The sequence below is a fragment of the Anabas testudineus genome, chromosome 18, assembly GCF_900324465.2.
Source record: "Anabas testudineus chromosome 18, fAnaTes1.2, whole genome shotgun sequence".
NCBI lineage: Eukaryota > Metazoa > Chordata > Actinopteri > Anabantiformes > Anabantidae > Anabas > Anabas testudineus.
Window position 1 is genome coordinate 20,704,749 of NC_046627.1, and position 27,524 is coordinate 20,732,272.

Genomic DNA, 27,524 nt, shown 5'->3' on the forward strand with positions numbered 1-27,524 from the left:
TTTACTTAAATGTTTCACTACTCATCCAAGTAGCTTGTTCAGTCTGAGGATAGTTGGTCAGAGACCACAACCAGCTGCTGTTACTGATACTGACAAATATATAGAAGTTACAGAAGAATATGAGGAGCTGTTGCTTTGGTGTAAGATGGTGAAAGACGTCACATATGTCTCAGTTGAGTTTCAAACCATCTCTGAAAAGGGTGAGTGTTTGATTTAATGAGAACTGAGATCAAATGTAGTGTAGTGAGAACAACTAGTAATAAATAGAAACAGTCACAGTCTTTTCATTCATTGATGTGATCACTGCTAACAGGGAAGAAACATGAACCAGAGGAGAGCTCTGTTTATTCTGAGGTGAAGATTGGATCAGCTGCAGGTACGGTTCATTACTTACAATAGTTAGTTTTCTCTGATTTTTAACCATCACCAGTAAACACTTCATTTTGAACAGTTTCTATGTAACTTTGAGGTGTTTCTGATTCATTTAAAGTTTTGAAATGTGACCTTTAGATCAACATTTTTTAAAGTTCATGTTTAATTTCATTTCAACTTTATTTTCTGTTTCCATCCACTGTTGTACTGTCCCTCTTTGTTTTAGATGATCATGTCAATCATGACATGGTCATGGTCATGATCATGGTTGAAAAGATAATTCAGGAGCTCAGAAACGATGACGTGCATTTATTCAGTAAGAGGAAGAAGAAGAATTTTAAGTTTCCTTCAATATTTATGTGATTTCTTAATAACCACAGACGTCTTTGCATTGAAAACAGAACTGATATTCACCTTAATAAGCATCTCCACCAGAAAGACACCAGAGAACATATAATCTGCCACATTCAGAACCAATCGCTCCTAAAGGATGGTAGATTAATTTATAACTTGCTTTTATTATGTATTACATTTAGTTAAAATTATATATTCTTCATTCCAACAAATGAGTAGCATCCATCTTGTCTGTGTGTAAGTATGTATCCAGGTGCACGAGTGTGTGTCACTATATGGACATGTGTGTATCTACTGCACATCTTGATACCATGTGAACGTTTACTCTGTGTCGCTCTCTGGTGCAACATATTCAGTATGTGTGTCTCACTATGCTGGCAGGGTCTGCTGGAGGCCTCTCCATGGCAATGACAATACAGCTCAAGAGAATCAACATCAGGATCACGTTGTCAAACATCTTGTGAGAGATCACGCGGAGGTAAAATAGACGGAACCTAAACACAAACATACATAATACGCATTGGATTAGATAAATGAAAGCAAAAGGGAATTGAAGATACTATAAAACTGAAATGATATTCCAAATTGTAATCCTATAACACTGTGTTAATAATTCAGTTATCTTAGTTAGAGTATTTAAAATACATCCCAGAAAAATTATTTTAGAGTATTGTTATATCAACTTCCCTCTACTGTAGACAATTTAATTCATATTTAACAAATGGGTCTAATCAGACGTGATTTGAAGCCATAAGCCAAAACCACTGGACACAATTAAATCTAGTTCACATTTGTTCTCACAAGACACTCAGTTGTCTCACTTTATTTGCTGGTTGTATTATTTCCTCAGACATGTCCTGTTCCCAAATGATTAGTCCTTATTGAGCTCTAGTAGCCTGTTTCTGTCTTTCTAGTGTGTGTTATGACCATTTCTAGCTAATTTTCAATTTTGTCTTGCCCAGCTGTAAATGGTAAACACTGGGGCAACTTGGGGTTCAGTGTCTTGCCCAAGGACACTTTGGCATGTGACATGGCAGCCGGGAATTGAACCACTCATCCTATGATTGGTAGATAACTGCTCTACCTATTAAGCCACATATATACCATTGTTTGGTTTGATTAATAGACACCTGGTTATGAACCGGTGCTTGTTTTTTCCTTATGAACCTGTCTTTTCCCTTTTCAATATTCAATCACGAGAGTAAACACACTGTGACCTTGAAGACAATAACGAATAACCTGTTATTGTACAACAGATACTTCTTAAGGATGTTTCAGAACAGTAGGATCATGTCTGATGATAATAAATTTACATTTTGTCATCTGGTGGTAATAATATAACACTTACCTGTTCTCTGGAGGCAACATGTAGAACGACCAATCCTCGTGTTCTTTGAACCAGTGGAGCACTTTTCTGCAGCCTTTCATAAATCTCTGCATGGGTCGATATTTGCACAAAGTTTATGCAGATTGTGGCCAAAGGATTTTCAGAACCTGATTTTGGCTTATTTCATCTTTGTTGTCTTTGCCACTGACCTCCAATGTAGTTCAAGACATAATACAAACTCAGTGAAGTTTAGTAGTTTTAGTTTCGCTTTTTGGATTTCCAAAAGAAAGAAGCAAGTGTCTGTGGCCCAGATGAAAAAGCAAAATCAAGTTCTGGATTTCAGATTGTTTGTGAGAACCCGATACACACTCAGGAATCCAAACAGGCAAGGCAGTGTCGAAATAAATTTTATTAACAATAAACAGAGTAGATATAATACAAAGAAACAGCAGACACGCACAGGAAACAAAATTATGAAAAACACTCACCGCAGAAGGCAGGAGGAAAATTACACAAGAAAACAAAAAGCGCTCACTATCTAGGAGGAAATAACAACCGGTAATAATAAAAGGTAAAAACAACAAAATACTCACTACAGGTCATAGAAAAAACAGGCTATCAATGAGAAAACAAAAACGCTCACTACAAAACGTAGGAGGAGAAAAACTGAGAGAAAAAACCTAACTGATTAACTACAGACTAAACTGGACTAACACAAACCTAGAGAACCATGAAACTAAATAATGCTCAGGGTAAAAAGCTAGAGGTCGGGGAAACGAACGAAACAAGGAACAACAGGATACATGGGAGACACACTAGCAACAAGCAATGGACATGAGGGAGCTTATAAACAGGAGTATAGGGATGATGATGATGAGCAGGTGTGTTGCAAGCTGAGGAGCGGGGAACCAAGAGGGGCCGGAGACAGGCTGAGGTAGAGGAACACCTCTGCTGGCAGGGAGGAGAACTGCGGGGAGACATACAGACGAGATTGTTACAGCGTAAAAATTCAACTCATTGTTGCCTTTAGTCATTTTATGTGTAGACAGTGACATCATATCGTTTAACACGCTGAGATATTGTTAAATAAAAAGTTAAATTACAACAAATCATTATGTGCGATTAGCACATAGACTTAACTAAAAAACGTACTTTGTCCTCATGAGCATCTGCAGGTTCAATCAAAGCCTGGATGTTATGAACTTACCATTTCTATCTGTTAACAGTCATTCTCAGGGGTTCGGTTTGGCGAACTTTCAGAATCAAACAAAGAGTTGTCTCCTTCGGAACCTGAGTGACGCTAGAACAACAGGAAACATATCGCAAGTGTTTGGGGGTGTTATGTTAGTGTTGGTCAATAAATTATAAAACATGGAGAGAACTGAGGCAGACATTCTTACCTTAGCCTGGAAGTTGTCAACCACTATGCCCACGAGTACATTTAGAAAAACATATTTTCCAAAAATAATAACTGCAACAAAGTACAGAGCGGCACATGGTGAGGTTTTAGCCATAGTGTTGTACAACACTAGGTTCCAGTTCTCCAGAGTCAGAATCTTAATTGACAGATTTAACAAAGAGAGCAACACAAACTGATATTATTGGACAAATTGCATGATGTTGGAATACAATGTACAATTATTAAAAATGTGCTAGTTACCCTGTTAAAAATTTAAATAGGTAATCTAACTATTTTTGCTACTTCAAATCAATATAACTTACTGCACTGGATTACTTTAAGACTTCATGACGACACAAACTAACCATGGCCCAGAGAAGGCTGTTAAAGTTTTTGCGATTGGGGATGATCTCTCCATTCGGAGTCTTAAATTCAAATTTACAGCCAAACAGGTGCATTCCTATTAGACTGCAAAGAAACGACAGTCAGAATAATTCATTATTTAATTCCTTGTGGGTGATAACTGTATTAATAGAATAAAGCGTCCTGTGACATTACAGGTGGTGGAATGGTTTGTGTGTGCAATGAAAATCCCAAAGAAGAGCAGCCTGAAGAGTGGGGCCGCCCCCTCTATGGTCCTCCTTAGCACAGTCAGCTGTCTCTTCATGTAAGGGAAGAAGTGAACCAACCGTACAAACCTCAGCAGACGAAATGTTCTCAGAACTGACAGCTTGCTATCAGTGTTTTTCATGATGTCCCACAGACTGAAAACCACAAAAACAATGATTTTTGATTTCTGAAAAAACACATATTTTATAAAATTTTAATCCTACGTTGCTCACTGGGAAAAGCAAAAGCCAGGCTTCATAGGATCATCTCACCCAGTAAAAACAATGACAAAGTCAAAGAGGTTGTTTCGGTCACTAAAGTACTCCCACTCAAGAGTGAGCAGCTTTATGGACATCTCCACAGCAAATAAGGTGGTGAAGATCACATTACTGATATGTATCATTTTTGTCAACTCCACAGGCTGTAAGTGGAGAAGATGGAAAGAAATAAAGGAATATAACAAGAATAGACAGAGGGCAAGACAGATAGAGATCGAGGGAGGGAGCAATAGCTCCATAGCAGTCCTCTTCAAACTAATTGTCAGCCAGAACTGGTTTAGTTTTTGAACATTTTAGCAGCTCCGGTATCGCATTCACCTCACACACCTGAAACTTGCAGAAGCCTGCAGTAGACAACACAAAAGCAGACTCCCCTCCTCACCTGCTGATAGTGCTCAATGGCCAGGGTGAGTACACTGATAAAATTCACCAACATGACTCCTCAGTGCTTTTGACAATCCCCCGAAGTTGTTTTTTGCAAAAACACGAGGTCAAAGTAACAACATAAAATTACCAGTGAGGCGGGGAACAAAGTAACAAAACCAAAGTACAACGGAAAACAACTGCTCAGTGGCAGGAAAACAATTCACAAAAAGAACAAAGTTGAGAGGGCTGAGAGAGGGAGAAAAAAAACAGGGCTGATGGCAGGCTGGGCGCAGGTTTGGGAGGAGGCTGGAAACAGAGAGAGAGAAGTGGCTGGTGGGCGGAGTCCAGAGGGAGAGGGAGAGGAAGAACTGGGGAAAATCCAAGGCTGGCTGGGTGCCAGGTCGAAACGGTGACAGATGTTTTTAATCCAGCTGGTTATGTTGTAACGAGGCTGTGTGAAAGACACAGCTCCCTCTCGCTGCTCTCCTGTTTCTCCTCTTATGTTCTCAGAGAACTGAGTGGTGATGACGACTGTACAGACATTCGTCATGATAAATGATCTGTTTGGAGAAAAATAAGCAGCTACTTAGGGTAAGGGTAAATGGCTAGATTAGATTAGAGATTCATTTATATTTACAATTATTACACAGCTGATTTTGAGATTCAAATTAGCCTATTTCATAATTGAATCTGACATTTATTAATAACGTTTTAATAACTTTGAAAATGCAGTAATAATTTATTTCGACCACAGTATTAATGTGCAAACAGAAAAATCTGTCAGCTCACATGACGGAGGAGCTGAATGCTGCAGTAACAGTAACTCATTTGTGCCTTTAAACTAGATAAATAATAGACTTGCATCACTCTGCAGAGAATAAGCTTTAGCTGGCCACGTTGTGGGCTACAACACTGTGTCTCTAGTCTCAAGTTCCTAATTAAAACACAAAAACAAAAAAGTGAGTACTTACAATACTGATGGGAATAAAAATAATAATATTACAGAAGGAATCAGTGTCCATAACATAAAACATGATCTCTGACCATCCTTTCGTTGTGACAACCTGTAGGTAGAGAGAGGTAGGGAGCAATAGAAATAGAATTAGTTTTAAGTATCTTCTTTAAGTAGCTTCTAGTTAGAACCCAAAATCCACAAACTGTGCACTGCCAGAATGAACATCATAATACAATCTCAGGGTCCAAATGAAATCTCTTCCTAATATTACCTGCACATAGCGAAGCCTTTCTTACCTGGAATATAGTTATCCAGGCGAAGCCAATATTATCAAAATGGGTGCTTCCCATATGTGGGTTGAGGTCTCAGGCGCGACAGACATTGTAGAACACGTTCCAGTTCACACAGTTGTTATGACTGGATCCAGTCTGTGCAGGCACAGCTGGTTTGGAGCAGGGAGCAGGCAATGAGCAGGGTTCCCCATGCATACTGTAAGGTGGTACAATGGAGGAGGTGCTGCATCCCTCCCTTGTTATCAGCTGAACAGAGGAATGGTGTTTCTTCATCAAAGCTGGACATATAGTACAGCTTTAGGGACACATTGTAAGTTCTGGATAGAAAAAGAAGGAGATAAGTTTAACGTTATTAATTAAAGGTACCTAGTAACTCAGTAAGGTAACTAACATACTACAGAAACTAGAAATTTCATATCATTTTATACATTTTTAAAACTCCGACCAGCAGATAGCGTGAGGTAAAGTCTTTTTTTACGGAGCAACGGTTAAAAAGACATTTCATTAATATAATGATTTTATTTTAACTATATTTCTAACTATATTATGTATCTGAGGTCATAATCATAAGGTAAAGAAATGCAAGAAAAATCTGGTTTTTTTTTTAGGTTATTTTAAGTTATGTGTACAGCAACTACTTTAAAAGTACTAGATATAGAAATATGGACACTACACAGATATCTCAGTGTTTGTTTACAGACTTTCCACTGCATAGCAACAGTTGGAAGGTGAGGGGAGCGATGTGGACTGCTGATTGGTCAGAGAGAATCGTCACTATCGCTGATTGGTCAGAGAGAAGCGTCACTATCTCTGATTGGTCAGAGAGAAGCGTCACTATCTCTGATTGGTCAGAGAGAAGCGTCACTATCTCTGATTGGTCAGAGAGAAGCGTCACTATCTCTGATTGGTCAGAGAGAAGCGTCACCACACTGAGTGAACAGAGAGTCGAGTAGAGTAGAGTTGAGCTGCTAATTACTATGAAGTGGGAAAACGCTCTTGAGCCAGGTTTGTTGTGTTCTGACAGAAACAGTTTTATTTTACAACCCTTTCATTTGTACATTTCATAGTAAAAGCTAAAACGATTATCCGTTAAAAAAAATTAAGTAGTCTCGCCCGCTAACATGTCTTTATACTAGCATTAGCATAGTTGCTAGCTGTTCGCTAGTCGCTACCAGTTAGCTAGCCCGTTAGAAAGCTAGCTAACTAGTCATAACTTGTTGACAATTACGCCTTTAAGATAAAACTCACTGACGTGGACTTTTTGTATTTGATATATCTTCGATTATGTTTAACTTTCATACTTATGTTTAAAAAAAACTTAAAAAACATTAAAGTCTGTAAAGAGAATCTGTGTCGACTACTTACAAGACAACAGAGGAATGAAGGGCGGTTAATATAAAGACGTGTGGAGTTCAGGGGCACTTGGAAATTCCAGCCTTTTGACAAAGTCTAGTTTTTAGGCAATTCAAGCACACATAAAAAAAACATTATAAAGTTAATTTTAACATCCAAAGCACGAATTAATTCTTGTTTGAAAGAGGCTCAGTGGGTTAATTATACAGTAATTAAATACATAGGCTACTGTAGGTGTAGGTGATATATATATATATATATATATATATATATATATATATATATATATATATATATAATAAACAAGACATGTACAGTATAATACAATAAAGACATTCATTGGTTACTGTCTCCAGATTATCACTGTCCATATTTTGGGTCAATCGCTGTGACATTATCACTTTTATCACCACTGCTGATTCTGACTCCTACTTCTCAGGCCAGAAGGTAAGAAATTAGAAATTATTGGAGAATAAAAGACAAAGGCTGAAAAATAGTCCCTTTTGCTAAATAGTTGATAGTCATGTCAGTCAGGAAGGACGGCTCACGTTGCCTGTGTTAGCGACAAAGTCAGAGAGGCCAGACTGAGATGGTTTGGACATGTTCAGAGGAGGGATAGTGAGTATATTGGTAGAAGGATGTTGGAGATGGAGCTGCCAGGCAGGAGGGCAAGAGGACGACCAAAGAGGAGATATATGGATGTCTTAACAGAGGACATGAGGTTGGCTAGTGTTAGGGTAGAAGATGCCCATGATAGAGTTAGGTGGAGAAGGATGATTCGCTGTGGCGACCCCTGATGGGAAAAGCCGAAAGAGAAGAAGATGTCAGTCAGGAATAGTTTCTTGTTTTCTAACTTTTGTGGCAACTTAATAGTTAGCTTTAAAGAGCAACTTCCAAATTTGAGGTTCAGGAAAAAAAAGACTAATACTTTTCAAAACCAAACTATGTAAAGACTACTCTACTTTAAAACCTGTAAAAACAAAAGGTGCTTAAGTTCTCTAATGTTGAAGGCTAATATCTGACTGGGTCTCACTTAAAATAGTTCCATTATGTCATGAAAACTAACCTCGGTTACCACAGACTATTTCCAATACAGTTTCAGAGCTGCAAAAGCTTTATTGTACTAGGATAAAAATTAAAAGACATGGTTTTTAACTTTCTTTAAGATTCTTAAATATCACAGTGAAGTAATATATTTTTCAGAAATATTGAGAAAAACTTGAAAGCATTAATAAGGATAAAAATTCACCTACAAGACACTTATTTAAACTTCAGTCTCTTTCAAATACAGATGTGCTGGGAGTATAGCCTACAGTAGCTGCTCATGTTTTCTGTACAACTTGCCTTTTTTAACATGAAGTTTTGGCTAAGAAGGTTAAAGAGTGCTGTGTCTGTCCCAAACAGGGTCCCAGCACAGATTGTCTATGAAGTACACTGATAGGCTGCTGAGAGTAACAAATAAAAAGTCTCCTTCACAAAAACTTTTAATTCAATTGGTGATTTTTACATGACGTCACGCCACCGTGTTGCTAAACCTCGTTTGCTGCTGTGAGCGCCAAGCTAAACAAAAAAGTACATCAAACAAATAACGATATAACTATACTATAATAATAACTATTATTAGCTGTCGCTAACGTGACGTGAAAACACAGTTCTTTAAATGATTACACAAAGCTGTAGAACGTGCACCAGATTTTACCCACATTCAAACAGATGTCTATGGAGATCAGACTAAATTCGAAAATATATCTAGAGCATAAAAAAGTGGGACGTCTCAAGGTGTTTCCAGATTGGATGCAGTGAACGCAGCACGGCTTAAAAAATACGATTCATTTCGAAGTCTATGGAGATCAGACTAAATTCGAAAATATATCTAGAGCATAAAAAAGTGGGACGTCTCAAGGTGTTTCCAGATTGGATGCAGTGAACGCAGCACGGCTTAAAAAATACGATTCATTTCGAAGTGTCTTGCACATCGGCGTCTCTGCTGAACCCAGCACAAGGTCGAGACGAAGTTAAACAATTCACAGAAAACCTGACATCAGTCACGTCAATAAGCTGTCAAATTGGTTCTCCCTGAAGTAGGCTACACCTAAAAACAGTTGGAGTACAGATGCAGCTCCTGAATGAGCCTAAAATATATTTATTATTTATTTATTTATTTTTTATAAAAAAATAAAACCACCCAGTTCCTGTGTTAGGACTTAACGGACCCAGTCAGTGCTATGAAGGATGTGTAGAATAAATAGATATTTCCTAATATATTACTACCCTAATAAATAAATAAAACCCTGCATAATACACTGAACTAGCAATTTTATTATTCCAGAAATCTAATATGAATACACATGGAATACAAAGACTTAAACATGCAAAGAAATAATGCAAATGCTACTGCTTCATTTTTAACTTTCTCTTTATTTTATCATTTCAGAATGGATTTGCACAGCTTAGTATGGACCAAGCCCGAATCCCCCTATTTTAGGCCACCACCACTACATATCTATGTGGTGGCATTAAAGGACCAACCCAAAGTTTTGGCCTGGGATTTTACAGATGTTGCCAGACCAGCAGTGACAAAAAATAAATAAAATAGCAGCCATTAGTGATGGCAAAACAATAAGAAAAATAACTCTTTATGAAGAGTTTGCCTCTAAAATCACACAACGCAACAACTATTTTTATGAGGGGTCACACACTGGGTGGGCAGTCTCCCCCTTATTATATACACATAAATAAACAGACACAGTTCTTCCGCAGTGCTCCTGTGAGCATGACGGAGGAGCTTATTACGGAGGGGGAAGCCCTCCTTCAGCCGGCCTCTCCACTCACCCCCCTAGAAGTGTACAGAGACACAGAGTTTTATATCTGTGGAAGGGGAAGTTGTTGAAGTAAGTCAATTCATAATATAAGTTATCATCTAAAATAACATAATATTATTAACAAAGACTGTAGTAATAGACTGTAGTAAAGTGTTTGGTAGGCTAACTCATCAATCTTCCTTGCTCCCCCTCAGATTTCCTCTGTAAAGAAAATTCAGTCTGGGAAGGAAGCCATACCCCTGAAGAATGTGATGTTGCAGAAGGTAGACTATCCACATAATGTCATTATTTCCTTCTTTTGTATTTTTTGCTTTGTTTAAGATTTTTGGCATATTGCAAAGTAGCAACTTTTACCATGTAGTGATAAAGCTTATGCCACTACATAAAATGTAGTGTCCTGTTATCTCTAACAGGACACAAATCGAGTAGCCTTGTGCCTGTGGAGGGAAGCAGCAATGATTGAGCTGCAGCTGGGGACCCATATCAGGGTGTCCCACTTGAAATGTGGGAAAAGTAGCTATGAGCTCCAGCTAAAGTCGACCTACACCGAGATTGAGGTATCCTCTTTAAATAGAGCAACAGAACACACTACTAAGGATTTTAACATTGTGTCACATACAATAAACATGATAAATGTACAATTATTAAACTATAAAAACATGATCATGTCTTTTTAACTAAATTCATTTTAAGTATATGGCTGAAAGACAGGGGTTTAGTTACATAGCCTAATAAAATAATGATGCAGATTTTATAGTATAGTATGGAGCTGCTGGGGTCAGTGGATGTCTGTATTCAGTGATTCAGTCTTAAAATTTGTTGGCTGTCGCAGACACTCAAGGTTTTCCAGGTGGAAGAATTATTAGTTTTCCAACCATCACTGCCCAAGTGTGTTTAGTCATTTAGAAGCTTCTGATTGACTTAATGCACCTGATCCAGGTAATCAGTAGTGGATGGAGCATTTATCCGGAACTGGACAACCCTCTACTATACATTGTCGAGGCAGGTGTAGTCATATTTATACCAGGCTATTGGTTATTTAGGAATAATATCAAAGTATGAAAACCTAACTAAAGTTTGTGTTACTCTCACCAGAATGTAAACACATCAGTGGATGTCATCACTGATGCCATTGGAGCAACAGAGTCACACCAGGGATGCTCGATCTACTAATTTCGAACAATCAGGTGGTGAAGATTGAAGAAACAAAGTGGCAGCCGTTTGATGCTGAACTTAAAGAAGGACTAAAAATCCAAATCAAAGTCTGTGATAAATACGTCACAGACATCAAGCAGGTGAAGTCCTAAACAAATGTAATATAGTTATTAGTGTTTATTACAGTTATATATTTGTCATTGTTTGAATTGTGTAATTATAAATTCTTTGTTAATTAGTCTGTTCTTTATTCATTGCTCAATTGTAAGGTTTGTTGTTTTTGACTGTTTTAATATAAAAATAAATAATTGTGTCAAATGATAGTTTAATGTCTGACATGTTGAGTCCCTCACACACAGCACACACACTTGTTTTACATCTGAAGGACTTTCATTTTATTTGCTATAACTATGACCATAACCAGTGTTGAACTTGCCCTAACCTAAATCAAAACAGCAATATATAAGGTTTCTAGTGATTTCCAATTGTATTTTCAGCTGTAGGCCTACCGCTGCAATGTTAAGTTACTATTACTCCACACAGACCATTTCCTGTCATGCATGCAAAGTAAAAGCCAGGTAATGACAACCAACGGACTGCCCTTGTTGTGAGGGGCTAACAAGAAACGCTATTTCCAATTTAATTAAGAATTCCTGCATAGCGACACAGGTAACAATTTTGCCGCGATTCACTTCGTATTGTGCAGGGGTCGGCAACCCGCGGCTCCGGAGTCGGCTCTGTCATCATTATACTGTGGCTTCGGAAAATATTTTTTTTCCAATTCATGTCAAAGTTTCGCTACATGCTCCGAAACCCAAAAGGCGATATAAGGATGACGGCTCAAAGGCACTAATAACCCTAATAAAGACTTATTAACATCAAAGACGGTGCATGACGGAGATTAAAGTTACACCAAAGCCAACAGGATGGTATCAATTAACTTGCATGAAAGTAACTTGCATAGCGAGGGCTTGGCTTACATCTATTATTACAACAGCTTACATGTTATCAGGCATAACTGCATCAACATAAAACAGTTACAGGGAAACACGTAACACGTACTCATCATTCACGCACAAATCACATCCGAATAAACTAAGGTACCACCGAACTGTATGACGTCATTAATTAGATGACGTCCCAATATGCCAACAGTACATAGGTTTATGTGTTTATATGTTTTATTGAGGTCGGGTTACCTAGTACCATATTGTACAGAAAATATGAGTTGGATTTGCTTTTATTCAGGCCCAATGACCAACATTCGTGTTAGTGTTATTGTCACTGTGCTGTGTAGAATTAGAGTTGATGTGAGACCAAGAATTGGTTTGAAGTTAATCAGAATCTGTTCTTTATGGTCTTAATGAGCCAACTGATGAGGTTTTCTTCACCTGTGTTGGTTGCATTACTGGACCGACCTGGAGTTGTGTCCTGTGACCACAATTTTCAGTCCTCAAACATAAAATTCACACTAGTGGTTCATTAAAGTCTTGGCTCTCAGGTGGTTAACTTTTTATGATGATACTTATCGTGGTTTCGGTGAAAAAGCCTGTTTGTAAGGGCTCTAAATCAGTTTGTACCTGGGTGATAATCTTAGCATCGGGAGCTTTTATTTTGGTGGTTTCCTGTTTCCCTTTCCCGTTCTGGTCACATGCACTCACCAGATTGGTCACACCTGGTTTTCCCCCACACTATAAATACCGGCCTGCTCACCTGTTTCCCCTGCCAGATAGTCTGTTGTCAATGCCTGAACACTATCCAGCATTTATCTTGGACTGACTCTTTTGGATTTCTCGGACTCTGCCTGATCTGGACCCCGTCTCTTACCTGACCCCCTGCTGCTGTGAGTTCCGTTTATTCCCTGCTTTTTCCCCCTGCTCATGGTACCAAACCTGTACCTGGACCTGCCTGATTCCCTTTCCCGGACCTGTCCCCTTTCTACTCTGTCTACCCTGGATTCCCCTTTATTGGACCAGCCTGACCTGACCCTGCTTCCCCCCTGGTTCAGTGAGTTCTCCCTCTGTTCTGTTTCGCTCCCTTGTTGTCCCCTTTCCTGCTCTGTCTGTTTGGACTGCTTTTGTGTTTTGACCTGGATTGTCTTTCCGTTGTGGATTTTGCCTGCCGGACTTAACTCTGAACTGCCATAATCGTGTATGACCCGGATTACCCTCGACCTCTGAGTTAGCTCTGTGGAATATTGTTTGGACTATCTTTTCGTGGTGCTTCTGTGATATTTGTATTACTGTCCTGAACTTTCTCCATTGTCCTCCATTCAGTCTATATGCTCCCTGTTGGTCAACCATCTTGATTTGGATGTCACTTCCGGTTTCCAACCTGACCACCATACTCACCCTGCCTCATCTCCTCCCGTCCAGTGACTGTTTCATTCTATTCATTGATTTACTGTGTTCTGTTGATTACAAATAAACATTGTTTGCTCAGTTCTGTCCTGTCTGCTCTCTGACCATGGAGTCCTTCCTGCTGCACATGACAGTTTCAGCAACTTTCAGCAGTTGTTCAGGAACCGATTCAGCATTACAGCATTCAGTGCATTTTCTTCAGGAAATGCTTTATCTAGTCTTATTATTCTTCCGTACGTTTTTCAGTGCGTAACTACTTCAGCATACTCTCAGCTACAGAAACCGTTCAGGTATCAAAATGTTCAGCTTCTTCAGCTCTTTTAATCTTCCATTCAGTTTTTTAATATATTTTGTTTTTTTCCATAATAACAGTTTTTGTGACATGATGTTTTTGGCTGATTTTAGAGGCAGATTTTTTTTTTTTAAACCAGTCTTTCTCTATAAACTGTCAGCACAGCCACAGTTTTAACTCTTTCTAAATAATTCTTTCACAGAAACGTAGGTAAACTTGTCCTGATTCTGATAAGTTATTTATCTAAGCTCAGAGACAAATCGTTTTTTCTCTGTCAGCCTCAGAGTGACGGGAGTCCCCCTCCGCTCTCCCATTAGCTCCAATGTTAAATTCGGTCTGAGATTCTGTTCAAGCTGAACGGTCCACTTGGATCTCTCGCTCCTGTGACCACAATTTCCAGTCCTCAAACATAAAATTCACACTAGTGGTTCATTAAAGTCTTGGCTCTCAGGTGGTTCACTTTTTTTGATGATACCTATCATAGTTTTGCTGAATAAAGCCTGTTTGTAACGGCTCTAAATCAGTTTTTACCTAGGTGATAATTTTAGCATCGGGAGTTTCCCGCCTCTCCCCTACAGTCTCCATGGCAACGGCTGTCGGGTCACGTGATCAGGGCTGTTTATAAATCAGCGTCAGACATTCGTACACGTGTAGTTAGCCTGTTTATGCTAGCGTCTCTTTGCTAACCTTCAGTTTTTTCTACATACTTTCAGCTCTTTTTAACAAAACAGTTTACCTTTAACTTTAACTGGAATATTTAACTGTTTAGACAAATTCAGCTATGTTTTATAAACTTCAGCAAATCTATTTCAGCTTTTTAAGTTGACATTCAGCTGTTTTTTGCTTCTTCTCTATATGTTTAGCTCTGTTAAAACACTTCCTGTTTCTCTTCAGCTAATTTCAGCAGCATTTTAAAACTTTTCAGCAACTTTCCGCAGTTCTTCATGAATCGATTCAGCGTTACAGCATTCACAGTGCATTTTCTTCAGGAAATGCTTTATCTAGTCACTGTGAATGCTGTTTAGCACACACAGTATTGTTTTCCTAATCCTCATTATTATTATAATTATTATTATTATTATTATATTTTTTTTTTCTGTCCGTTTTAATAACTGATCTTACAGTATTTATCCTTACAGGATTTTGATGATTAATTGCACAGATTGACAGTGAACATATGACCAGAGTCATACAGAGTCTCATGGACCGTATGTCATGTTAACTTGCTGACCAAATTTAATCTCATTACTATGGCGCTAAAAGAAAATTAAATAATAATGAAACCTGTGATTCACAGAACAAAAAAAGAAGACAATGGAGAAGATTAGATCATTTATTAGTGACAATCTACTAAGTGGACAACATACATACATAATTGTTAATTACAAATATTAGTACTAACAACATTAGGTCACTTTGTCCTGACAGAAAAACCTTTTGAGATGTTTAGAAATTTCTTTCATTTTCAGTCCATGTATATTATTATTATTATTACTCGTTATTAACCGTACTGTTTTTGAAAACTCACATTCCAGTCGAACTACAACAACCTAATTTATTAAACAAAAATAGTTGATTAAAGCAATCAGGTGAGATACACAGGTCTGTGCAGCTTTTTTTCCTGACTTCTTCACAACTATGATAACATATTATGAGAATCCTGGTGTAAGAAAAAATTATGAAGATTACACGGAAAATGACAACATTTAACAAAATGAACACACCTAAAATAGTTATTGCTCTTGAAGCTACACAGAAAAGTTTATAAATTGAGTTATTACAAAAAATGAGTCAGTGTTGTGGCTGTCGCGTTAAAAATACCTGAGCTGCTGCCATCCGTGTTTTATGGGGGCTAGGGGCCTTATGCACTCAAAGTGAGATGGCCACCTGGCGGCTGTTTGGACACTCCTGATAAGGAGTCATGACTGGACTTATGTCATTGCGAGATATTTGGACGTGTCCGTTTGACTGTTGTACCTGATGAGGATTCGAGACTCGAGGCCGGGGGAGGCAAAACATGGACTACTTTTTTGTTTAGTGGACTCATTGTCAAGGTAAGCGCAACATGTATGAGTTTAAGAATAGATCGCTGTGCCGTGCAAGTGACACATAGAGTAAACTCGAAAAGTGTCTTGACCTATAAAATAATTGGTTTTATTACTCACACTTTAACCCATATGTTATAGGGTCTATTGAAGCAAATTAAACCCCCATTAATCAAAAAAAGGGAATAGTGACAGATGAAAAGATGAGCTGTCATTCATGAAGGGCATCTGTTATTAATGATGTAAAATTAATATATAATTATGGTTTCATAATTATGGGGGCGGGACTTCTGGCGTCACTTCCGGGGGCAGACTTGTGAGTCTTATCAGACCCATCAATCTCATTTTGACAGAAAGGTGTCGTGATACGTAGATTGCTACTTCAAGAAAGAAAATCATTAAGTTCTGCTGTTGAAACAGAATCTACAGATAACAATAGGAAATGTAGCATTTATAGAGAAGAAACATAAAATAATATATAAATAATATTAGCACTTAATAAACACCCGCATAGTGACTATGATCAAATTGTTGTCCAAATGGAAAAAGAAAGTTACTTCAGGCTCCAATCAGCTAACAAGTGAGTTAACTAAGGATAGCTAACGTAAATGTTTGGTTAAAGCTAACAAGTAACTAGTCTGTAGATGAACTGTTGTTGTCCTTTAAACAATAACGTGTGATCATTGATGATTTTCAACATTCTCACGTTCTGGAACCACTGTGAGGAATCAAACGTGATGGTACATAAATTATTTGTATCTTTAGTTAAAGTTTGTATCTTTAGTTGAAAGAAAAATAAATTAACTATTTGCAAGTTCCTGATTTGAAATTGTTAAATGTAACGTTTTATCTCAGTTTATGCACCAAACGTAAAAGTTTTCTATACAGAATGCCTTATTTCACTATTATTGAACTGTATTTACTGATGCAATATTACAGTGGCAAGAAAAAGTATGTGAACATACATTGTGTCATTCTACAGTAGCATCACCCAACCTCTACAGTTTCAGCTAACAAACAGACATTCTCACATTATCCTGAAGAATTTTTTTTGATCATCTTCCCCCTAATCAAGCAAAACAGGCCTGAATTATGATGTTGCCTTCACCATATTTTAGGATTGGGATCATTTTTTATGATGATATGCAGTGGCTCTTAGTTTCACCAGTCCCCAAAACATTTTGCCAATACTGCTGTGTAGTGTCAGTGTATTCTTTGGCAAACGTCAGGTGTTCAGCAATGTTCTTTTTGGTAAGCAGATGTTTCCTTCGTGGTGTCCTACCATAGACACCCTGCTTGTTTAATGTATTTTGACAGAAAGGTGTCATGATAGTCTCTCATATTATTTACTTATATTGCTACTTCAAGAAAAAAAATCATTATCTGTAAATTCTGCTGTTGAAACAGAATCTACAGTTAATAGGAAATGTAGCATTTATAAAAAATTAAAGATCAATAAACCTAAAAATGTCCATTAGAAAGAAAACTTGTACAATTTATTATAATACAAAAAACAACTGTCACAAAAAAACAGGTAGCACTATTATAAAAATACAAATAGAAGATAAATACATAAATATATGCAGTACATTACTTCTCTAGTCCATCAGGACGTTGTGTAGAGGATGGTCGGTGTACTGTAGAATGGTCTGTGTCTGAGCTGCCTTAGGAGGAAAATACATCTCTGCCCTTTTTTATACTGCACATCTGTGTAAAGTGACCAGTGCAACTTATTGTGCAGGTGCCCACCTAGATATTTGTAGGCTGGCACCACTTCACTGTCCGCACCACAAATGCTGACTGGATGAGGAAGGGGTTTAGACCTTTGGAAATCTGCTGACATCTCCTTGGTTGGTGATCAGTAGGAGACATGCAACAACTGCAGTATTATCAGAGTACTTCTGAATGTGGCAACACTTGAATTGTACTTGATGTCTGATGTGTACAGTGTGTGCAGGAATGGAGCCAAACAGTCCCCTGTGGAGCCCCAGTGCTGCTAAGGACTGTACCAGAGATGCAGGTCCCCAGCCTGACAAACTGTGTCTTTCTATCAGGTGATCAGTGGTCCAGGAAACAAATGAGGGGTCAACCCCCAGCCTTTTCAGTTTTTCTCTAAGGTTGAATGGTTGGATGATATTGAAGGCACTTGAAAAATAGAAGAACGTAATCCTCACATAACCTGCAGATTTTTCCAGATTTTTTTCTGTTGACTTTCTGTTGGGTTGATTAATTTTGAGACCACAGCAGTCATTAAAAGGATTGAAACATTAGCTGTGTGCAACTGTTTAGATTGTTCTTGTTTAATTTGTTGACTGCAAAAGCTGAAGTGTTGTACTGTAAATACACCTAATTTTTAAAGAGTTTGCATCATGTTGAGTGTGACTGTGGACAGCTTGTGTATTTGGATATGTGAGTGTGTGCTTACTTTCATAATTGTGCTCCAGTTATAACCAGTACAGACTTGATAGGGGGTTATCAGGGCCATCCCAAAGTACCTGAAGCTGATGTAGTCATTAAAGGCCTCGCATGGGTTCGAGGCAGTGCATTCTGATAAACACAGAGGCACACAAGACACAAGATATAGATTTATTGACAGATAAGAGACATTTGTTTCAACCAATAAATCCTTCTGATGCATTTCAGTCAGAAACTAGGGATCAGGAAGGAGGAAACTAAACATTCAACATATTCATAGAGTGTATCAACTTATTGATAAGAGTATGTGAGTAGTATATAGAAGAGTATTTAACACAGTGCAGCTAGCTAGGTGAAATGACACTGACAAAATGATTCTCTGGGTTAGCTGTAGTATTTATGACATTGCCTGCTTGGATGGACCAAGGTTCAGGTTCTTGAGGTTCAGCTACTGAGTTTATAATTTCCTTGGAACCAATGCTGATACTGGACAATCATAAAGCCACCGCTGGGACCATGATCATTTGTGGTGAGCCCATTTTATATGTGTATTCTGCTTGTGTGTCACTGACCACGTTTGCCAAATAGCTCCACTTCTAGTGCAGCATAGATGCAGAAGAATAATGTGAACAGCAGACATATATTTATATACTGTATTGATTCACAAAAACACTGTATTAGTTTTTAATTAATAGTTTGTGGAGAACTGTAAAAAAAGAACTGTTTTTTTTTTGTGGAGAACTGTAAAAAAAAAAAGGGAGAAAGAAAGGAAAGTGATCAGGAAGCAGCTTTTCTGTCTTCATATAGTTAAAATCTGTGAACACATGATTTCAAAATCAGCCCAGGGCAGAGGAGGAATCAGATTAATCTTTCACTGCATGTATACTGGATTACCAGTAACCAGCTTCAGTTACTAGCTAAACTCGTTCTAGGTTGTTTGAGAATGCTAACATGTTGTTTCTGTTTCAGATGACAGTCTGGTGTATGCCCAGATCGACAGAGATAAAAAAGGAAAAGCCAAGAAAAACAAAAGTTGCTAAAGTCTGTATTAATCTGTAGCAGATGTCCAACAAACATCTTTGACACAGTGAAATGAATATGTAAAATAGTAGTTTTATGTAATTAACTACTGTAAATATTTTATATTTCTTACTGGCTTTTTTGTTAATGCATGTTCATTTAGTAGAAAAATAATGGTGATATATATCTGACTACCTGTCAGTTCATTATGTTATCATAGTTAATTATGAAATTACAAACAAATATTTAAATCAAATCACTTCTGTTCACAGGAAAATCTTCTGCTGTAGCGACAGATGAACCTGTTTATTCCCAAGTCGAACCTGGAACATCTTTTGGTAATAATGCTGCCATGTAGCTTATGGTGATGATTTATTTGACAAATAATTAAATGAGTTACAACTCATAATAATGTCAGAAAGCATGGTTCCATCTCTGATAACTCCATGTTGTTTCTGTGTTTTTTATCAGGCCTGTAAGGAAAACAAACCAAAGACAAATGATTGACAGTATTTAATAAAACCACTGTGAGCATCTCTGCTAGAAAACATGACAACATGCTCAGTAGTTTGCAGACGATGCAGAGAGAAGCTTTTTCACACACGTTTACTGTGTATATGTAGTTTGATCTACTACATATCCTGCTGATATATGTACAGTATGTAACTATGTATTTTCTATTTGTATTTTTACCTTTTTACACATATTTCCAGTAGTAAGTTGTTTATTTTTAATTGCTTCATGCACTAAACACATCCCACAGTCTTTTCCCTCTGACATTATCAAACTTGATAAAAGACACATTGTTGTTCTGTGAACTGTTCAGAGCAACGAGACATTTGTTCTTTTCATGTCAAATGTCACAAACTAGTCCCGTTCATCTCAGTTATGTGAAGGCAGAAAGCTCCGAGACATTCAGATGAAAAACCTGAACAAATACTGAAAAGTGTCTTCATGGTGAGATCCCACTAGGTGTGGATGTAGGGAAAGTGTTGGTAAATCTAGAGGAGATCAGCAGAGATTAGACGTGAAGCACAGCAGGGTTTTTCATGTCCCCACATGAGGTTGAAAATCTGTGTTTTCCATCAGTTCTTCACATACAGGATGTTATGTCAACTGTTCATCTCTCAGTGGCTTCACTTAGTTTGTTCCTGACTCTGCTGTTTTCTTGTGGTGTTTCAGTTTTAAAATCTGATTTCTTCATCTACTTCCTCATTAAAAACATCACCACCAAAGATAGTTACACTGAAAAGCAGTTTTTAATTCATGCTCTGTTCTAACTCCACTCTTCATGCAGTATGTGTGTCAGATATGAGACATTCATTGTGTGTGTGTGTAAGTGATTGAATGACTCACTGTAATCTGGATCCAGTCACAATAAAAACCTGATTATTTTTATTCTGTCAATATTTATTTGTATATATTCTTTATAATGTTTCAAGATGACCTATGTACATGTATTCCTTGATGTAAACGATGTATTAGAGCAGTTTGACCCATTTCAAGTTTCACTGTGTTCTGTGAATCAGCTTCAGTCTAGTTTCAGAGAGATTCTTTAGTCAGTCTGCTTGAAAAGCACAAACATGTTTCACTGAGTTTCTCTGTACTTTAAGCTTCATTTCATTTGCTGACAATTGGAACCAGTTTAGTTCCAAATGTCCTTTTTCTAAAAATGAAATTTACTAAATCTATTCTAATACTTTAAATGCTTCAGTCACAGTTAGTACTAATTAGGGTCGTGATGATAGGTTCATTTAAAAAACATTGATATTCATCTTTGATTCCTCTCCTTCTTCTTCCGGCTGCTCCCTTTAGGTTTCGCCACAGTCAGTCATTTGTCTCCATCTCACTCTGTTCTCTGATTGGTCCTCTGTTACACCGACCATGTCCATGAACCTCCTCTTTGGTCTTTCTCTTCTCCTCTTTTCTGGCAGCTCCATCCTCATCATTCTTCTCCTGATATTCTCTGCATCCTTCCTCTAACTGTGCTGTCCCTCTAATCTACTCATTTCTCATCCTTTTCACTCCCACTCGTCTCAAATCTCTTTGTTTTTCTTCAGCACTGCGTTCTGCTCATGTACCTCAACAGAAAAACTGTATTGGCTACAATCTAAACCAGTTTAGTTGAGTTGACAAATCACAGATTTTAGTTTTTATTGTGTTTTAGAAAAGGTCCTGTCAGATCAGGGATTGTGTTTTACTTTACTTAAATGTTTCACTACTCATCCAAGTAGCTTGTTCAGTCTGAGGATAGTTGGTTAGAGACCACAACCAGCTGCTGTTACTGATACTGTCAAATATATGGAAGTTACAGAAGAATATGAGGAGCTGTTGCTTCGGTGTAAGATGGTGCAAGAAGTCACATATGTCTCAGTTAGCTTCAAACCATCACTGAGAAGGGTGAGTGTTTGATTTAATGAGAACTGAGATCAAATGTAGTGTAGTGAGAACAACTAGTAATAAATAGAAACAGTAACAGTCTTTTCATTCATTGATGTGATCACTGCTAACAGGGAAGAAACAAGAACCAGAGGAGAGCTCTGTTTATTCTGAGGTGAAGATTGGATCAGCTGCAGGTACGGTTCATTACTTACAATAGTTTTCTCTGATTTTTAACCATCACCAGTAAACACTTCATTTAGAACTGTTTCTATGTAACTTTGAGGTGTTTCTGATTCATTTAAAGTTTTGAAATGTGACGTTTAGATCAACATTTTTTAAAGTTCAAATTTAATTTCATTTTGCTTTATTTTCCGTTTCATCCACTGTTGTACTGTCCCTCTTTGTTTTAGATGATAATGTGCTGAAGTTCACTCCCACAATACAGGTAAACTCAAGACAAACTACATCTACACCCAGTTTACTTGGATTACTACAGTTGTGAGTCCCTCACAATAGTTTTTACATTATCTTTGGTCCATAACGATCTATTCTGAGAGTAGCCTATAGCTTGTATCATGCAGTAGATCCCCGCTGGCTGTGTCCACAGAGTGAGTGAGTTCACCCTCAGCTGTGGCTGCTGAGCAGCAAGTATCACTGTAACTCAGAGAGATGGAGACAGTTAGTTAACGGAGGATATAAGCAGCACTGCTGAGGCTGATGATGACAAACTATAGCTGGATTACAGCTGGATGGAGCTGCTGATTGTGACTGTAGCTGTATCTCTGCTCCAGTTCTGATTCAGATTGTTCATATTAGCTCATTATGATTAAAAACTATATGAATCACTCAGTAAAGCTGTAGATAGAAAGGTGTTGTACAGTAACCTGTACAGTACACCACCTTTCATCCAGGGACAGCTGGGATCAGCTCCAGCATCCCAGTGATTGATTGTAGCTGCAGGTGATCTGCAGCTCTGTCTAACTCTACTGAGTGGTTCACATAGATTTATTCACACTGAGCAAACACAACAATAACAACAACTGGAGCAGAGATACGACTACAGTCACAATCATCCTTGGTTTGGTATTTGCAGCTTTTCTATTGTAATAAAGTCAACTGAATAGTTTGTGTGTGCTTTCTAGTCCAAATGTTGAATTCTGCTCTTTACTGGTTCACCTCTTCATTTACATGACAACAGTCAGAGATGTTCATCAGAAATGGCTCCATGTGAACAGAAGTATCTAACTCATGGACAAGATGGTGATACTTGCTACCAGCCTAACAAAAGCATGTGTGCTCAGTTTCCTGCTGATTATTTCTTCAGGTAAAGATGTTGATCAGTTGATGACAGATTGGACTGCAGGTGCAGCATACTGTACTGTATGTGGAGGTATTGAGTTGATGTCAATCTCCAACAACCTCAGTTGTTTCATGAACTACACCCACCCCCACGCACTCTCACCATTGCACACCACCCCCATCCACAACCATCCCATCTCTGCCCCGCACCTCCACCCCCCTTTGCCTCACTTCTAATCAGGTAAGGAGAGAACTGAGGCGACTTAAGACCAGGAAAGCTGCAGGTCCAGACGGCATCGGACCCGGACTGCTCAGGGACTGTGCTGACCAGCTCTGTGAGGTGGTCACTTACATCTTCAACCTGAGCCTGAGTCTGGAGACGGTCCCGATCCTGTGGAAGACCTCCTGTGTGGTTCCGGTTCCTAAGATGGCGCACGCTAAGGAGCCAAATCACTACAGACCAGTAGCCTTGACCTCCCACCTGATGAAGACCATGGAGAGGCTCATCCTCAGCCACCTTCGCTCAGTGGCCAGCACCGCGATGGACCCGCTGCAGTTTGCCTAAAGGCCGAACATCGGGGTGGATGACGCTGTCATCTACCTGCTGCACCGGGCGCTGACTCACCTGGAGAATGCTGGAACCGCTGTGAGGGTCATGTTCTTTGACTTCTCCAGCACCTTCAACACCATCCGGCCAGCCCTGCTGAAAGAGAAGCTGGAAGGGGCAGGAGTGGACGGACGACTGGCTGCATGGACAACCGACTACCTCACCAACAGGCCACAGTATGTGAGGCTACACAACTGTGTCAGAGGTGGTGGTTTCCAGCACTGGGGCTCCTCAGGGGACGGTGCTCTCACCGTTCCTTTTCACCCTTTACACATCGGACTTCACGTACGACACCAGTAGTTGTCACCTCCAGAAGTTTTCTGACGACTCGGCCATTGTTGGCTGTGTGTCGGGGAGGAACGAGCTGGAGTACAGGTCAGTCATTGTGGACTTTGTGGACTGGTGTGAGCGCAACCACTTGTGCTTGAACACCAGTAAGACAAAGGAGATGGTGATTGACTTCAGGAGGAGAACACCACAACACACGCCGGTGAGCATCCAGGGTTTGGACATTGAGGTGGTAGACAGTTTTAAGTACCTGGGTGTTCACCTCAACAAGAAATTGGACTGGACTCACAACACCGATGCCCTGTACAAGAAGGGCCAAAGTCGCCTCCACCTTCTGAGGAGACTGAGGTCCTTTGGAGTGTGCAGGCCTCTCTTAAGGACATTTTATGACTCTGTGGTAGCCTCTGCTATCCACTACGCCGTGGTCTGCTGGGGAGCAGGCAGCACAGACCGGGACAGACAGAGGCTCAACAAGCTGGTCAGGAGGGCCAGTTCTGTCCTGGGCTGTCCACTGGACTCTGTGGAGGAAGTGAGTGAAAGGTGGATGTTGGCCAAGCTAACATCCATCATGGACAACACCACTCACCCACTACATCGGACAGTGGAGGCACTGAGCAGCTCCTTCAGTTGCAGACTGTTACACCCTCCATGTAGGAAGGAGCGGTTCCGCAGGTCATTCATTCCCACAGCTGTTAGACTGTACAATGCCACAGTTTAAATATACATGTACAAAACCGGTCCATAGCCCATCTGACTGTATTGTTTTTACTTTATTTTATTTATTTTTTATTACGTATAACATATTATATATGTTAAGTCGTAATAGTGTATATAGTTGTAGATTCTCGTTAAATGTTTATTACTTTTGTATTTTTGCACACCCTCTCATTCTTTTTGCACATTACTGTTGTTCTGTTGTTCTTTTTGCACTGACCTGCTGTAGCAATTGAATTTCCCCAATGTGGGATCAATAAAGAATATCTTATCTTATCTTATCTTATGAGTCTTTCAGCTGCTCTCTAATTCTACTGCTGTCTATATCTGTCCCAGTTCATTTCTTGGTATTGTTTTTGTTTACTGTTACACCTGGTATTAAGATGTGTTTTGGGCGATTGAATCCTAAGTTTGTAGAGTAAACGCTAATGCGTCCTCATGCGTCTCTGACAAAGTCATTACAGGAAAACATGTCATCAATACAGGAAGTGGTGGTTGTTGGAGATGGTCAAAACAAAAATATAAACACAGTTGTGGGTGGTTGTAGCACCAGTGTCCACTCTGACTTCACATTCACACATTTAACACACAGGTTGAAACAGGAAATTACAAAATGACACATTTTGTTTGCAAAATGTTCAAACACTAACAAACTAATACTTCCATTCTTTGAATCAGTCATTACACAGTAGACAACACTGCTTCTACAGTCATCTGGAACATGCGCCTGATTCTGTCACCGTTTCAGCCTGGGATTTCCCTCACTTTTCCACCTCACTCTCTCTGGACTCCGCCCACCAGCTCCTTCTCTCCCTCTGCTCACAGCAATCAGCTGAACATTGGACTCACCTGTGCCCACTTTCCCCTACAAAACTCTCCTCAGCCCTTTCCCCTCTGTCAGTTCGTCGTCGTTCCCAACCTGTGTCCAGCTTGTTTGTTTCCCCTGCCTGCTCGACCCTGCCTGCCTGCTCGACCCTGCCTGCCTGCTCGACCCTGCCTGCCTGCTCGACCCTGCCTGCCTGCTCGACCCTGCCTGCTTAGCCCTGCCTGCTCCTGCACGTCCTCCACAGCCCTATCTGCTTCCCCTCCTGGACTCTGGATTTCGTTCTCCTCCCTCTGAACTTTTGGACTTTGTTACCAGTTTCCCCTGTGAGTGTTTTCCTGCCATCGTGCAGTGGTTTTTGTTTGTACTTTGATTCCTGATTTGTTACTTTGTCCTCGTGTTTCTGCCTGTTTTTGTAGTGTCCGTTGACACCCCCTTTAGTTTCCCTTGTTTTTGTACTTATCAGTAATAAATCCTGTTTCAGTTCATTCCTGCCTCGTCCCCCTCCTTAATTGTGACATATTCTTTACATAGTTATAAAACGACACAAAAAGACACAGCACAGCATGAATTGTATTCTTTTCTACAAGGTGATTTTACTATAGAAAACAAACCTGCTGCACTCTGCACTTTTTATGTCAGTGACAGTCAGAGCTGGAGGTGTCATGTTTTCAGGTAGTCTGTCCATCTGTACAGCCTCCAGATTCTTTGAACTCCATATCTAATGAACATGTGCAGGAAATTCCTTCAAATTAGGCAAAAAGACTGATGAATTACATTTATTTTTGTGGCCCAAGGTCAAAGGTGAAGTTCGTACTTACTTTGACCTTGCCAGACCTGTCCACTTGGACTATTTGAGATGTTTTGGTGGCTAAAGGTCAAAGGTCACAGTGACCTTATGTGTATCCAATTCTTGTTCTGGATGGGATGTGTCAGAAAAACCTTGAGGGAATCTTTGTTTTTCACATTTGCCACAAACTCACTCAAGGATCAAGTGATCAGATTCTGTAGGTCAAAGGTCAAGGTCACTTTGACCATGTGTCCCATTCTCATCAATGCTATAACTCAAACACCTTGAAGGAATTTGTTAGATCAAAGGTTTTGCATATTTAGTTCTATTCTGATAGCTTCACAAAAACAGAATTGACAGATTCATCTGCCCAAATATAAAGTATCTTGTTTCACTGGCGCTTCAACCACCACCATCAGTGATTATCTCCATGCTGTTTTCTCCATATCTTTTCTTTTTTTCTGTTTTGAGCATTGACACAGCCTCATCTAAACAACCACCACATCCTGTACTGATATTAGTATTTTCCTGTGACATCATTATGAGGGATGCATTAGTATTTACTTGATAAAATGTGTTTAAATGGGTCCCAGACGTCCTCAGCAAGTGGTTAAGTGGTAACAAAGCTACTAGAAAAGTGGAAGAAAACAACAAACTGAAGGCCAGACATGAAACCAGGATCTGAGAAACCTGGAGGTACTTCCTGCAAGACTTAGAAACCATGATACTGTGTCGTGTAAACGCCTTATTCTGGCTTTTGAACCTTCTCTCTGCTTCATAACGTCGTGGCTGAGATGGTGAGAAACAGACAAACCTGCAGTCCGACAATCAGAAATCTAAATCCTGTTGATTTAAAGTGATACATGAAAAACCAGGTCTTTGGATCATTTTGATTTGTCTGTGATCATTAATGAAAGTGAGTTTAGCTCAGTGCATATCGAAAAATCCTACCAGTGGCTGGACAAAGCTGGATTGAAGGACAGCACAGAGACACTCATCATGGCAGCACAGGAACAAGCTCTATGTATGAGATCAATAGAGGCTGAGGTCTATTACACCAGGGAAGACCCTATGTGCAGACTGTGTGAAGAGGCCCCTGCAACAATCCAGCACCTAACAGCAGGGTGCAAGATGCTAGCAGACAGGGTGGACATGGAACGTCATAACCAAGTGGCTGACATAGTGTACAGGAACATCTGTGCCGAG

The 27,524-nt window shown here is 39.2% G+C and overlaps 1 protein-coding gene and 1 long non-coding RNA gene across 3 annotated transcripts in view; both read left to right on the top strand.

Moving 5' to 3' along the window:
• Positions 1-27,524, top strand: part of LOC117153013 (basement membrane-specific heparan sulfate proteoglycan core protein-like) — a 278,634-nt gene that overhangs the window by 121,169 nt on the left and 129,941 nt on the right. The window contains exon 18 of the mRNA XM_033326551.1: positions 3,229-3,247. Within this exon, the coding sequence (XP_033182442.1) occupies positions 3,229-3,247 (19 nt within the window). The remainder of the gene's footprint in view (positions 1-3,228; positions 3,248-27,524) is intronic.
• On the top strand, positions 6,894-11,344 carry LOC113157417. Of its 2 annotated transcripts, XR_003298460.1 has the most exons (5): positions 6,894-6,958; positions 9,741-10,197; positions 10,323-10,391; positions 10,542-10,685; positions 11,224-11,344. It is a non-coding gene; the product is annotated as an uncharacterized LOC113157417 (long non-coding RNA). The 2 variants fall into 2 exon arrangements; XR_003298459.1 differs by lacking the exon at positions 11,224-11,344 and having other exon boundaries at positions 10,542-10,797.